The 16,471-nt window shown below is 32.7% G+C and overlaps 1 protein-coding gene across 2 annotated transcripts in view; it reads right to left on the reverse strand.

The window, feature by feature from the left end:
* Nucleotides 1-16,471, reverse strand: part of LOC148306505 (uncharacterized) — a 72,459-nt gene that overhangs the window by 20,475 nt on the left and 35,513 nt on the right. For both annotated transcript variants that reach the window (XM_088264960.1, XM_088264959.1), the window contains exon 4: nucleotides 3,422-3,564. In XM_088264960.1, coding sequence (XP_088121086.1) covers nucleotides 3,422-3,564 — 143 coding nt within the window. The remainder of the gene's footprint in view (nucleotides 1-3,421; nucleotides 3,565-16,471) is intronic.

Raw genomic sequence — 16,471 nt, forward strand, 5'->3', positions numbered from 1 at the left:
TAAATAAACGAACATTTATATTTTTCAAATATAAATTATTGGAGAGATTTTCCAATCTTTTAGTCTTTATTATATTTTGACTAATAATAAGTTAATATTGTTGATATGACATAATTTGAAATGTTAAGTAATGTTTATTAAAATTTCTAAACTCATACTATACAATTTCATAATATCGGGTACGAATAAATACCGAAGTATGTTTACGTATGAGTATTGCTTCAGATTTTAATCATTTAGTTTTTGTAAGATTTTTTTGTTGATATATAGTCATTGTTGTCGTCTGAAATCCATCGAGTTACGTATCAAAATATATCAAAACTTAATTAGAATAACTTTTAAAATAACTGTTAACGTGTCGAAATATAACTTTTAATATATTATATAATAACTATTTAAGTAACGTTTAAAAACAAAAAAACAACTAAAAAAAGATTTATGTATACCAGATGAAAATACACTTTTACTTCTTCCTTAGACTCATCAGTTCATAACTTAGCAAAGCAGTCCCAGGTTCGATTTTCAGCGGGGTCAAAATAAACATTTATTATTATTAATATAAATCAAAGTAGGTATCTTTTAAGATTTTTTTATGCGTGCACTCGTTGTGATTGTTATATTGATGTTGTTATTTTTGGTTCTATTGAATCAATTTATTTTTGTGAATAATGTTTCAACATTTCGATACTTATAGTTCAATAATTATTTTTTATAGTTCTTCTTCTGACCCTTATCCTCACAATGGTGCATAGGACAATACATCGCACGGAAGTGATAAGCCCTGCTTAGGGTACCAGTTATGGGTAATATTAAATAAACATAAGAGTGAAAAACAGAAAATGATGTGGAATGAAGTGAAACACGTGTCACAAAAGATTTTAAGAAATAGTGGTATTTCCTAAGTAAAAGTTAAATTCAAAATATTAATATTTCATGAAACTTAATGATGAAAGCAGCACATCCTGTTTCTAAGCAACACCATCCTCTCACCCCATCTAAAAATTTCTTCTCTAAAACAAATTTCCGTGAACCGATATTCAAACTTCGCCAAGCGCCTGTCAAACTTTCCCGCTGCGTAATTAAAAATGTTAAAAATCGCCTATTGTCAGCAGTAGGTGCGCGAACATTTTTCGTTTTGTCATCATCTCCATGGCGATACAGAATCGATGAAAGGCCCGAAAAGATTTTTTATTCCGACACAAAGGTGTTATTACACAATCCTGTTTGTAGCTGGACACTCGCGATTGTTGTATGAAAAGCCTCCCAAAATGGAGAATGCGCATTCAGGGGGACACTGATTACAATGGCCATTGATGGCGTCAGAAAAGCTGTTAAAGTTGATGGGTTTCGTAAGCGGCATACAACCTCCGTGCATAGATCAAACGGTAGGAAATGCGAACGCCGTACAGGTTGAAAGGGAAGACTGTGATTTGACAATTCCTTTGGAACCTTTAAGGGTTAAAATTTCATCAAGGTAAAATGCGTCTACCGGCTTTATTGATTTCGATGTCGGGCGACGTGGGAAATTCGTAAGGATGCTGAAATGTTGACTGACAATCAACAATATAAAACATCATGATTACATTAAAATTATATACAATAAGTAAGCAAAGATACTTTACGCAAAAAAAGTTTGGTTTTAATACCACTATACATATATCTTAATAGATACAGCTCAATTTTAACGCCGATCAGTTTTGAAGCCAAAAGCGGCCTCGAAATTAGCCTTTTAAATTTGTTTTATCTTTCTTTTCTCACTCATTATTTCCACATGTCCAAACCATCTCAGAACACCTTTCTTAAGTTCATCAATAATATTTATCTCAGTTTTGCATTTTTCCGTATTTCACCATTCGAACATCTGCAGCATATTCGTCAGTCTTCTGATATGTGAGAGTGAGATGATCTTTAGAAAAAAACTATAGAAAAAAAACTATAGAGGCATTTGTTTGCTAAAATCATTTCTACTTTTTCCTTTTCCCCAATATAATCACCGCAAAGCACTCTTCAGATAATATTTTACGAAAATGGCATTGTTTAAATTATCCAAATTATTGTAGATATTTATATTTTATTTTAGTTATGTAATATAGTCACAAGATTTTTTTGTGTAATTCAATTTATTTATAAGATATTTCTACTTTTGACAGTAAATTAAATCTTTAAATTAGTAACTCTGATCTCTCCAAGGTCTGTTATTATATTATTAGGTTTGGTACCAGGATTCCGTTGTATACTGCCAGTTGAGCATTCGCTGTTAGGCTTTTATTTGCTATAATTGATTTCAGCGCACTTTTAACTCTGTTCCCAGCATTCACTCTTTATAAAAGGCGCTATAAACATTTTTTAAATTATCATTTTTATAAAAGGAGGGGAAATGATGTACAGTATTATGTAAATATTGTAAGATCTCCATACTAAGACAGTAATAATACACGTATACAACTATTATTAATTACGAGTCAAGTATAAAATAGTAGATTCCGTCCAGGTACGCGCGTGGCCGTACAGTATCTTTGTCATGTTTGCAGTTATTAGTTGACAGCGTTTCCACGTGAAGTTTATTGTGAGTATACAAAGAGCAGTCGTAATGCCCATTGTCTCCAGTCCATGCGTGAAAACGGACCTAATATTGCACGCATGAAGGAAGCGACACGTGCGCCTCATTTTTTGCGTGGATGGACACTAATACATTCGTTTTAACATGAGTAAATGATATGTAATTTTCTAAGCTGTAAAACAAATTATTTCAAATTCGAAAATGATCATTTAAAGTCATGAGGATCAATTTAGCACTTAATAGTTTATTTTTAAAAATAACTTTTTAACTATTCAATTACTCTTGATCTATTTTTAAAATGTGATGTTACGTTTTACCTTTTTTTGAATGATACACATCAAAATAATTCGAATTTTGTACTGATATTTCGTGGTGGAACTGCATTTAATTTAATAAATTATTATTTTATTAATAATGAAATTAATACTGATATCTTAACAAAGATGAAGATGAATATGGAAATCTGGATATTTAAAGGGCTTACGACCTATCATAGATTGGTTTCAGTGATCATTTAAAACACGTGGAACATTCACCAGTCTACCAGTGATTGTGAACCACACTATTCAAATTTCAGAAATTGTTTATATACTTCGATTGACTCCTTTTTTTACATACTAGTTCTCGACACCGTCTATGGTTAAGATGAGTAAGTTTATTTTTAATTAGCAGAGAGAGAAACTACATGTGATAAAAATCAATATAAATAAGTGGACAAACCCGAATTTGTGAACAAATATTTGAACCAAATATTAAGGAATATTATAAAAGGCATTTCGGAGAGTTTTAAATTAATTTAAATAAAACGACATTAAAGATAAAGGGTGGATGAGCACAATTAAACCAGGGTTATAGTGTTACCTGTGCCGGAGCAGTTAGGGCGGCTGACATGGCGTTCTGTTGGGCGGCCGCTGCAGCGGCGGCCATGGAGGCGGCACTTATGGACCCGTAGGCGGGGCCGTAGTACGAGGACATACTTTGGGACATCTGAGAGGCTGCCATTCCTGGGAGAGAAAAAAACAAATTAATACAAATACTGCAAACATTTTTTTACTGTATCCAATGACGTATTATCATACAGGTGTAAAAACCACACGCTTGGGACTTTGAGTTGACCATTACATACTTCAAAGTCCTTAAAAATCTAAAAAACTTATCTCAATATAGATGAAGAAGAATATGGAAGTCTGGGTATTTACAGGGCTTATGACTGTCATAAGCTGGTTTAAGTGATCACTTTACACACGTGTAACAACATCAACCAATTCTACCTATGATTGACAACCACACTACTCAAATTCTCGAAACTATTTTAAGTAACCAGAATTCCATATTCTTTTTTATCTACGTTAAGATGTCAAAAAATAATGTTATAAATAACTCCTTATTGGAGATAATCCAGATTTGTGAACAAGTATTAAGACACACTCATAATGTGGTTACATATTTGTCTTATGCTTTGGTACTCTATTTTGAAGTTTGTTTAATATACCATAGAGTGATTTTTTTAGTAATAGAGGGAGATGAGTAACTGAGGAAGGGCAATTAAGATGGTACGGGCACATAGGGCGGAGAGAAACTGATATTATGTGTTGTAAATCAAGCGATCGCCACGGATCTTCCTCGAAAGACATCTAGAGGAAGACCAAAAAATTATGGATGCTACAGAAAGTATAGCTCTCTTTCTCTCCACGTTATATCTTTCTTCTCTCTCGTGTAACGAAATATGTCTAACAAACGCGATGCGGCTTTGAAATTTAACTCTCCATTCTAATCCAATTATTGATTATCGCATCGCTGCCTAAGAAGCTTCACTTCAAAAACCGGGAGAGTCTATCATTTCTCTCATCGACCTAACGACACGACACTTTTTATTCAGTATGACTTTTGATTTTAAGACTGTAATTATAACGCGATGTACATCAACAATATTCAGTATTGAGATGTCGTGATTCATAGCAATCAATAAATTAATTTAAGACATTGATTTAAGACACAAAACGCGATCTCACTTCCGCTTCGCGCCTTCAAAATACTTAATCAGCTACTAACTTTATCATATTTTATCTTAATTTACAAATTTATTTCAACAACGTATCGATGACATTACTTAAACATAGTTCATCTCAAAAACATTTCATAAATCGCCTGATCAAATTTGTCACTTGATGAAATATATGTGTGTTCATATAGAATTGTATGTACATTGATTGAGAGGTAAATAAGCAAGTGTTTACAAATTATCAATTATCTATCCATACATCGCTTCTTAGAAAAATATATTTCGGTAAACAGTTTTGAAGGTTTGATGCCAAATACTAAGGTATGAGTTTAGGTTAGTAGTTGAGATGGTTTGGACATGTAGAACGAATGAGTGAGGAAAGAACGGTAAAACAAATTTATGAGGCGAATGTAATTGGAAAAAGGAGCAGAGGAAGAACGAAAAAAACTTGCCACGATCAGGTATGCCAAATACTTGAAAGCGGTCAGGTTAGGAGTCGAAACAATCGGCGGATATGTATGAGGAGATGCATGAACGTGGAAGAGGCGAAGAATGGCTGCAAAGACAGAGTGGTGTGGCGTTCTATTCTCTCTGCCTACCTACTTGCGGGGAAGCGGCGTGATGGCTAGTTAGTTAGTAAGTACCATATATATATATATATATATATATATATATATATATATATATATATATATATATATATATATATATATATATATATATATATATATATATATATATATATATATATATATATATATATATATATATATATATATATATATATAAATGTACAGAAATTTTATCAAATTGTATTAAAAAATGTAACTATATTAAATAAATAAAAAAAGTTATTCGAGAAATGAGATTCAGAGAATGTATCCTCTCAATATTCGCATTGTGTCGCTGCATTCTCAGGAAGCTCACTTCACACGTTGCAAAGGATCAGAAAATATTTTCTTTTAATTTCCCTGCGTAATTCCGTAGGGGTGTCTATCTACCTTCCGTCTCTCACACGTCTGCTCGCTATCAAAACTTGACGGGGGCTTTGTCAATCCGGAGTATAAACAAAATGCGTGCATACCCCTAGTTATTCAGGCCGCCGTAGGATCCCATTCCAGATAAATAAATGTCATTTACATTCCCGAATAAGGCCGCATTGTGAGGGTAAATAGAAATAATCAAATATTGTCTGCGGCCGTGTGTCGGTAGCATTGTGACGTAGTCACAATGGACCACTCAAGATGCGCTGTCACTTGCTTCGGCGGATCGAAGTCTTTTTAATTTGAAATTTTGATCTGAAAACCGTTAGGGAATCGGCCGAAGGAGGGAGTTTAGCTTTGGAATAGTGCGATCGTCCGCGGAAGCTGTTCAAATATGGGTTTCTAAAATGTGTCAAAATTTTCAGACGAATTATTCAATACAAAAATCGTTAATCGTATGTTATAATATCGTAACTTTATCGTAGTCATACATGAGAAATAAATAAAGCGCATTTTTTTTTACAAAAACGTGTCATTGACTATTTGATATCTTACTAGCTTAATATTGCCCTGAAAAAAATCCCAAACCTGGAAGTATAATATGTTGACTTGTTAAAAATTACTAACTGCATTGATGTTTATTTTCTTGCCTAACAAAAGTGACTAAAATGGCCCTCCTGGCATTTTGCGTTTTGTTAGTTGGTCACTTTCTCCTATACGACTACGATTTATAAAAAATTAAATGTAAGTTTGCTCAAATTCTCAATTCTTGTAAAGTGTTTACCGATTGCATTGAAATTTATACACAACAAATCGTTAAAATTCGCGCGTGTTATTATAAAAGATGTTTTTATCTGGGACAAAAAAGGTGTTTTTAAAAGAGCCTTGTCCGCAATGGCAGTGCCATCTGTTAAACGTAACAGCAATACACGCAATCCAGAACATTGCTCATGGGGGAAAGCATGTCATTAAGCATTTTCAATGTTTTCGACGGCATTTTTATTTTAAATATATTTAATGTTTTCTTTACTTCGCTAGCATTGCAAAATAAAACTGTCTATTTTATTTAATATCCGTGTAACTAGACTGAGCCACAGTGATGCATATCCGAGTACTGCTAGTTAAAAAAAGGTAAAATAAGTGTGATGGCGGTACATACCTACATATATGTACATATACACTATGCACGTATTATTTTCATTTTTCATTAAATTTTCATGTTATTTACTTGTTTTTTTTTTAAAGTCGGCATTACAAAATTCTTCCTTTTGATATTGTACTAAAATAAAATCGTTTAAATGAATGAAAGGGGTAGTGTAAATGTGTATTTTTAGGCTACGCGCGATGACCAGCGGTTACCGCCAAACTGGACCGCGTAGGTGTGGAAACAGCTTCCGAAGGACCTTAATCTGACAGGTTATCCTTTAACTGAATATTTTGCACTGGACAAACATTCCTCATGAAGTCATAAATTATTTCATGTATCTCATATCGTATGTGCAAGTATTATGTATATCAAACGAATTGAATATACCTACTGATTTATGTTATGTTTATTTTTTTACGAAAAAATACAATTTTAATATTGATTTATGGAAGATTTTTTCCCGCCTCCTGTAGTATATTAGTAAGTGCGTTTAGCTACCGCTGGAGGTTCTGGGTTCGATTCCTAGGGAGGAGGGGTTAAAATAAATAGTAGTGATTTTTTCACTGTAATATTTGTTTAAAATAACTCATTTAGCCTTAATGTTAGCAGCGACCAAGACTGCGTCAAAAGATGCAGTCCCCTATGCACCATGGGTGTGGAAAAAGAGTTAGAATAATAATAAGAAGAAATTAAATATATGTGTGTGCGGTATATATGAATAAGTATATATGTAAATATATATTTATATCAAGATGACACTGCGTCAGTTAAGGCAGCCGCAGGCACCTCGGTGGCAAGAGCGCTACGTGCAACGTAGTGGGAAAACTGGAGGAGTCATTGCTTCCACAAGGGTCAAAACCTTTAGTAATGAGGAATAAGACGGAGAAGAGAGACACTGCGTCAATACGATGCAGTGTCCAATGCCCCACAGGGTGGGGATAAGGGCTAGAAGAAGATTTTAGAGTTGAAGTGAATTAATTAACGAATCATTTAACTGCCAGATTTTGATAATATAATATTTGCATATACAGTATCTACTCAATGAATTAGGGCCACGCAGAATTTCGCGCAATTTCTCAATTCAAACAGGAATAACTCAGAGAAAACCTTGAATAAAACAACATTGAATTTTATTTACACATGAACACTTTATTACGCTTAAATTATGCATATATTTTCATATAAATATAGTTAGTATTTAGTATTTCCACCTTTGGCAGAAATAACTGCCTCAATTCTTTTTGGCATACTTAAAATGCACTGTTTTATCATGTTTTTTATTTCTTCGTCTTCTGACCAAATTTTTTGAATATTTTTTTTTACACAGTCTACTGTCGGATTTGGAAATGAGTATACCTTATTTTTAACATGCTCCATACGTTTTCTATAGGATTAAGGTCCGGAGAATTTCCAGGCCAGGGGAGCAAAGGCAGATTTTTGTTAGACAAAGATTTTATTATTGATTTAGCCCGGTGGCAAGGTGCCCCATCCTGCATGAAGGTGTATGGACCTTCTGTTGGGTCGAGTGTATGGTAGAAGGGCAATAAAATTCGTTCGAGGACCTGCTTATAGGAATTTTGGTTCATTGTTCCTTCCACGAAAAACAACGGCCCAGGTAAATTGTTAATAATACATGACCATATCATTGTTGCAGGGGGGTGTTTGATAACTTTTACCACACAGGCCTCATTGTAACGTTCCATTGGTGTTCTCCTGACGAATCGACGGCTCTCTGTCACGGCTTCTAACCGGCACTCATCATTAAAGATGACCTGAAAAATAATGAAAATTTAAGTTTAATTCAAATATATAAGTTTATTTACTAAAATGATATGTTGAAAATTAAATTTAAATAAATACCTTTTTCCAATCATCTACCGAGTAATTTCGATGTAGCCTGGCCCATTTTAATCGATCCGCTTTCATTCGTGGTGTCAATTTTGGTACTTTTACAGGGCGCCTGCATTTCAGATTTACTTCGTAAAGACGTCGCCTCAGTGTTGATACCGATATATTTATACCCTCTTCTTCCAATTTTGTTTTTAATGTTTTGCTGATGCACTACGGTTTTCTAAGGCACTTTGAACGATTTTTCGATCAGTCCTCGGTGTTGTTTTTCTAATCCTACGACAGTTCTTTCGCCGATTGCTGGTGGCGGGTGACTGATTTTTTATTGATTTTGAAATTCTGTCCACTGTTTGACGAGAAACCTTTTCTTTTTTTGAAATTTCTCTATTAGATAGTATTCCTAATTTCAGTAGCACTATAACACTAGACTTTTTTTTCTCAGAAATGTCTCTACTTTTTCCCATTTTGTCCTTTTCAAAAAAAATACTTGTGTTTACAAAAAAAAATTATACTATATGAACTAAAATTAAAAATTAAGTTTTTTTCACAAGACACGATAACTATATAACCTCTCTGAACAAAACAACAGCCAGAACTCAAGAAACTTCACTAATTAATGAGATAGGACTATTTTTTGAACTTTCAACTATCTGTCTACCTGTGCTAATTAGGGACCTTTCTCAGAAAAAGGGTTTGAAATTTTGCAAAGGCTTAAATAATCCAGGTATATTTTACATATTATTGAAGGTAATATACATGATATTAGATGTCAATAGAAAACTTAAAGTATTTATGTAAAATAAATATAATAATCCAAAAGATTTCAGAGTATTCAAAAAAATAATGGGTGGCCCTAATTCATTGAGTAGATACTGTACATACATTCAGTGATTATCCATTATATGATAGTGTTTGTTTTCTTTTCATTTTGATCGCTGTCGTATCTAAATTTAAATCAAAGGATGGGATGTCAGTTCCAAGAAGACAATACTTGATTTGTAGTTGAATTGAAATGACATCCATGGTGTTAAGAATTATTATTCAAATGGGTTGCGGAATCTGAATAATCCAAATAGGGTATTCCGATTGTAAAATAATATTTCGGCAATATACTTACTTAACAACTTGCTGTTGTTGATGTTAATTTAATATCGTATAAGTAGTAAGAAACTTAAATAAGAATGAAGAGGAGAGGGAAATACGTTATTATCGTAACTGAATCGATTTAATTTAAGGAAATATTGACATATTCTACGACTGCAAATTAAGTTAAATATATTGAAAAATATGGGTAAGTATGAGCATAGGTTAGTAGTTGAGATGGTTTGAACATGTAGAACGAACGAGTGAGGAAAGAACGGTAAAATAAATTTATGAGGCGAATGTAATTGGAAAAAGGAGCAGAGGAAGACCGAGAAAAACTTGGCACGATCAGGTATGCCCAATACTTGAAAGCGGTCAGGTTAGGAGTCGAAACAATCGGCGGGTGTGTATGAGGAGATGCATGAACGTGGAAGCGGCGAGAAATGTTTCTAAAGACAGAGTGGTGTGGCGTTCTGTTCTCTCTGCCTACCCCTGCGGGGAAGCGGCGTGATGGTTGGTTAGTTAGTTAGATTAGTAGTTACTCTTCTACATTCAAGAAAAAAAATAGCGAGAGTTCTGTGTACTTTATTTACATACTAAATCTATTAAGAACAATTTTTATAAAAGTCTTTGATTTTTACAGGACAAGGAATATTACAGAAAATTAAAATCGAAGCTGATAAAATATAACATGGTGACAAGTTCTGGAAAATCCATTTAATGATTTTATTTAAATTCAAGTTTAACTTGGTTAATACCACTATATCTTAAAATCTATTGTGACACACGTTTTGATGAATTCCACATTATTTTCAAACATCGTTTTATGATGTGGTATCAATCGAAACACGTTTCACAATAGGTTGGAATATACCAAATAGTGGTATGTAGCAAGTTAAAATTAAAAACGGATAGATATTACTACAAAGTGAATCGATTTATGATTTCAAAAAAAATCTTGTTAGCTTTACACAGAAGCAATGAGTCATACAATATTATTGTATAAATGTAATATTATATGTACAAAATTATTTTATATTTATTTTATTTTTCGTGGTCAAAATAATACATTTACCAATAATATTTGTTTCAAATTCAGATATTAGCATAATATATTAAAAAATACAAAGATTTGATTAATTGTTTATAGGATAATAATTTTAAAATATAAATTGAAATATTATTAACGTAATATATGTATGTAAAATTCAATCAATTGTATGAACAAAAATACAATGCGCATTGCTGTCAGCTATGCATGTTAATATTTAGCAACACGAGCTAAATCACACGTGACTGTCTGGCATAATGGTGACGAGTCGACGAGGATTTCTCGTGTCAATCTGAGCTAAAGCTATTATTTATTGAACCTAAATAAAGAATAAAGAATAAAGCTAATCGGCCGCGTAAAATGATGTTCACCTTTCGAACTTTTATGCATTGCTGTTTGCTGAGGCAACATGTCATAGACAAAAATAAATTGTGTGTAATAAATATTACATACAAAAGAACATACATTGTACCCATCGAAAGATCACAATGCTCTGACATGATGATGATTTTTTTCTTAATATTTTCAATAAAAGTGCACATTTTCGTACAATAAAACATTTTATTTTGCCATCACCACGCATGCATTTTTAATATTATTTGATTTATTGAGTCATTGAGCTTTTATTCGCCTTTTATCATTATGTCCGCCTACGTAGTGTAGTGATAAGAGCGTTTGGCTACCGTCCTGAAGGTCACGGGTTCGAACCTCAGAGGGACCAAAATAAATATAAAGTTTTCTGATATTAATTTATTTTTACTGATTTAAACAAAGTTAGTTTTTTAACTATTCGTCATTCATTATTATTTATTTTTCATCATAAACATATTCATTAATTAACTTACAAATTAACCATCACGCCGCTTCACCGCAAGGGTAGGCAGAGAGAATAGAACGCAATACCAAACTGTCTTTGCAACAATATTCGCCTTTTCCATATTCATGCATCTCATCATACATACCCGCCGACTATTCTCACTCCTTGATCAAACCAAGTTTTTACTCGGTCGTCCTCTGATTCTATCACTAACCACATTCACCTCATAAATTTATTTAACATTTTTCTTCACTTATTCTATCCACATGCCCTCACCATCTCAACACTTTTCTTAATTTTATCGATAATGCTTATCTCAGCCTTGCATTCTTTTCCTTACATCACTTTTCAAAAACATTCATAAATTCTTCCTTCTTTTGCCTTTTTCATGTTTCACGTCCATACATATACATATTTAAAATTTACAATAAAGTGTTCTCATTGGGTTTTCCCAATCATAGGGCACAATTAACGATAGGTTTTTTAAAAATAAAATTTCAAATATTGATTGGCTACGTGTTCATGTATTTATATTATATTTCAAGTCAAAATTTAAAAACTACGGGCCAACATCGGTCTCGTGCCCGCTCGCCCACTTGACCATGTTCCTCCACTTTGTTCTACCGTCATTATCCATTGTGTTATTATGGGTTCTCTTGTTCTGCGAACCCGCTCTCTGGGTCACCCTATCTCCCATACGAATCTCTTTGTAGAACACGTCAGTCGGAGCTACCGAACGTTTAATCACGCGCGCACCTCAATCATTACGGCATTTCATCTTTAATAAGGATAAAGAGAGATAATTGACGTTTAAAAACTCAAATACACGGCCGGCCGTTCTGAATGAGCGGTTCAACCTTTTCGGACTCACAAAACGATATTTCTTCCGCGGACGGACGGCGATTTCTCATGGCGGCTTAGCGTCTTCGGATTACCGGACCCGACTGAGAGGTCGGCCATAATTTATATGTACAGGTTTGTACAATAGAAACATTTATATCTGTAAATATTAAAGGTGTTTCTTCTGGAAATCCTAAGTCAATAACTCCGCGTTCTGTGTTTAGAGTCCAATACCAATGGACTCGTTCATCATGTTTTGGTGAATCTAATATAAACATATGGCTGTGTGATATGTGGAAGAAAGTTGCTTTTAGTTCACAATGATATATGTTTTTTGAGTTGTACATGATTTATAAAGAAATATATACTACTACAAAGGTATAATTCTAGAATTTATTTTTATATTTATTAGATTTACATACTAATAAATACACTTTTTGTCATTTTAAAGTTATTTAAAATTACCATTACAGAAATCCATATATGTATATAAAAATGCATGTTGTTCTAAATCTTATACCTCCTAAAGTTATTCATCGTGTGATTTGAAATTTTGGTACGACGTTGCATTCAAATACGTGCGTGTTTGTGCATGCTATTTTCTTTGTTTTCTATTTTACCAGACTGTATATGTCTATAAATGAAAATAATGATTACTGAAAATATGTTTTCTTCGAATTTAATTTTAAAAACATGATTTTTATCGCATTTATATGCAATGCTTATGGCAGACCACGTGCTTCTTGACAACTGCTGTCTTTTACTTAATCCTTATCTGTACCCAATAATGCAAAGGGCACTGTATTAAATTAACGTAATGTTAAGTTTATCGTTAATTATATGAAGGCAAGGTGATCAGTCTTACATTTTAGGTACCCATACAGGATAATATTAAATAAACATAACAGTAAAAAATACTTATAATTATTTTGACTCCTTTGGGAATCGAACCCGAGACCTTCGGCATGATAGCTGAACGTGGGTACCACTACGCCACTTATTGTCAATATTTTTGAAATGATTGTTATTTTACAGATTTGAATATTTTCATTGCTTCACAAGAATTTTAAAATTAAGCATGTTAGAAGTGTTTTCTTTCTTATATCCTTATTTTACATTTAACTACAGCCACAGCAACGTGTGACCGGATACAAATAGTTTAAAATAAATACTCATGTTTCACTCTCGATCGAATATTTAATGTATTGTTTCTTTGAATTTGAGTTTCTTATACTATCGATGTTTTTTTACTGTGATTTACTGATAAAGGCCATTACATAACGTGAAATTGAAAAGACCTTATTTCAATTTTATATCCGTGAAGAATCGCCAAGACGCAGCGCCATGACACACAAGACGTCAGGGAAATTTAATAACGAGAGAGTTATAGCTTCAATAAATATGTTGACAGAAAATTCATAATAATTACGTTGAACATTTTTTACATTGTCAGCCGAACATGCGTGGGAGATTATTTAAAGCACCGAGATTTACAGCTGAGGATTCGCGGGGCTTTCAGAATACGATGCATCATTCGACATAATGTGGACTTGCCTTAAATCATCTTAACTGGCAGCCACGCTAAGTTAACTTGAAACAGATTGTACGAGATGAACTTTTCTTGTGGTTTACATAGAGCTTAGCGAAGGGATAATCTTTATAAATCGTGCAACAGTCCTTATTACTAGAGTTTCTCTTGTGTGAAAGGGATGAAATATACTCATCTTCTAAATTAATTTATACATTTTAGTAAGCTTTACAAACATTAACGGGGTAGAAATATTTAATTTTGATATTTGTAATGGAAAATTTACATTACCAATCACTCAATAAGTTCGTATGATGACATACGCAGTCATTTTATGAAATAGAAAAAATTGGATCGAAATCCCCGCTTCTAAATGTGTAGTATAATTTTTTATAAATTAATATTTTTTTTACGTGTATTTTCAAAATAAAATGACTTTATTTGTAATATTTAAAATCTGATGAAAAAATAACTTAAATTGACATTTCAACATAGATCGAGAATAATATGGAAGCCTGGATATTTACAGGACTAAAAATAACTACAGATTTTTATGGTAAATCCACAAAGCCAGAAATATAGAAAACTTCATCTGTATGCATACAAAAAAGCGAATTAAAAAATAATAATGTTTACGTATTTTAGGTACTCGTACTATATAATGTACACATTCACATAAAATTTTGCTTGTAATTATTGAAAATGTTTAAAAAATTAAAATGTTGTCTCTAAATATCAAAAAGTGCTGGTCATACTAGAAACGAAATCTTTCACGAATTATGCGTAATATAATACGTATTGTCGTTTTTAGAAATTCCATAATAATATGACCAATTTCAAATCTCGCGATCTTTATTATTACAAAACACACATTTCACTCTCATTTGAATCACAAAGCTCCTTTTCTTTTTCGGGTATTTTGTACCCCGCCGCCGGGAGGGTGAGATGTCATGCCATTTATTATTCCTTCAGCCCCGGTAGCGCCCCTCCCGACTACCCCCTGCTCGGGCCGATGGTGTGGTGACACGCGATTTTTAATATAATCAGCGATTAGGACAGGTCCTTCGGCCTAAGGATACAGTGTGTAAATATTTATGGAGCTAATCCCCCGACGCATGCGTATAATTGACATGCAAATTAAGGACAAGTAATAAAAGCGAGATGTTTTCGGGGAATATGGTATGCATCCATAATGTGTTAGTTGCACTTTCAATTATTTCTTGAATATTTTTCGCAGATACTTTGTGGCACATTTTACAAACTTTATAAAATAAAACAACTTTGTTTTAACCACTTTTTATTGGTACACTTTATCCAACCGGTTTCGACAAGAACCTGAGGATGACAAGGTTCTTGTCGAAACCGGTTGGATAAGCTGTACCGATAAAAAGTGGTTAAAACAAAGGTGTTTTATTTTATAACCTTTCACTTAAAATGTATAATAAAATCGTTTTTTAATGTTATTTTATTCTAGGTATTTTCTTAACAAAATTTACTTATTAAAATCATTGAAAGTCACGCATAATAATAATAATAATATTCAATAATTTATTGAGCCCCATTTTCGTAAATTACTACCGTTTTAGATTTTATTATTTCATAAAATCATTTACTTGGTACAATTATATATGTTCATTTACATACAAACATACATTCCGGAGACCCACTAAACCATTTCGTCTGTCTTATCGATGGAGTTATTTTTTTACATATTTTTTTTTACTTACATCACAAATTTCTCAACTGATGGCACTAAAATCAGGCATACTATCGACACGAGAAAGGGATCCAAGGCCATTAAAAATAATCAAATAAAAATGTTCAATAATGGGCAGAATGGAGCAGCTATCCATATACCAAGTTATAAGCCTTGGTATGGTTTTTATTTTCTTTCATTTTAAAAAACAAAAAATGTTTTATCTTATGTTGCGACACCTATAACATTGATATATATCATCTGCAGGAGGAATAATCTAGTATCTGTCGAAGAACAATTATAAATTGTAACAATTTAAAAAAAAAATCTTTAAGGTAAAATATTTTGTCTCATTAAAATTCGATTTTTTATATTCAGTGAATATTTTTTTCACAAAGAAAAAACATCTGGGCCATTGATTTTTTGGCAAAAAATTAATAAGCAGAAGGTTATATATTGTGAACATTACAAGGAAGAAAAACTGTTGTTATTAGGTAAGTAGGTAAGTAAGTACTATAAACTTATGCCCGCACGGACCTGGGTATGGAATGGTATTAGGGTGGGTCTCCCTTCCGTGCGTTTTGTTCGGAACAGCTTTTACAGGATATTTTATGTGCAATTAATGCAAATCCTCTCTACTGACGCCATATTTATATTCTTTAGGTATCCACTTTGCATTGTCGGTGGAGGACTAAGAATTATTTTTATAGACTCGAATAAAAAAGATTTAGAAAAAAGGGGTCACGGGATCGACGTCGTTGATAGTTGTTTTTCCCGAAATAAAATAAAAGAAAATGAATATCTAACTTACAATAAAACTGCTCGACTGACATTCTTGTGTTGCTTTGTCTGGAATACCACTTTTTCAAGTCTTTTTAAAACCAATTTTTAGTTTGCTTTGTATTTAACTAGTTTT

The sequence above is a fragment of the Brachycentrus maculatus genome, unplaced genomic scaffold, assembly GCF_059751285.1.
Source record: "Brachycentrus maculatus isolate JH-2025_06_01 unplaced genomic scaffold, ASM5975128v1 h1tg000240l, whole genome shotgun sequence".
Lineage (NCBI taxonomy): Eukaryota > Metazoa > Arthropoda > Insecta > Trichoptera > Brachycentridae > Brachycentrus > Brachycentrus maculatus.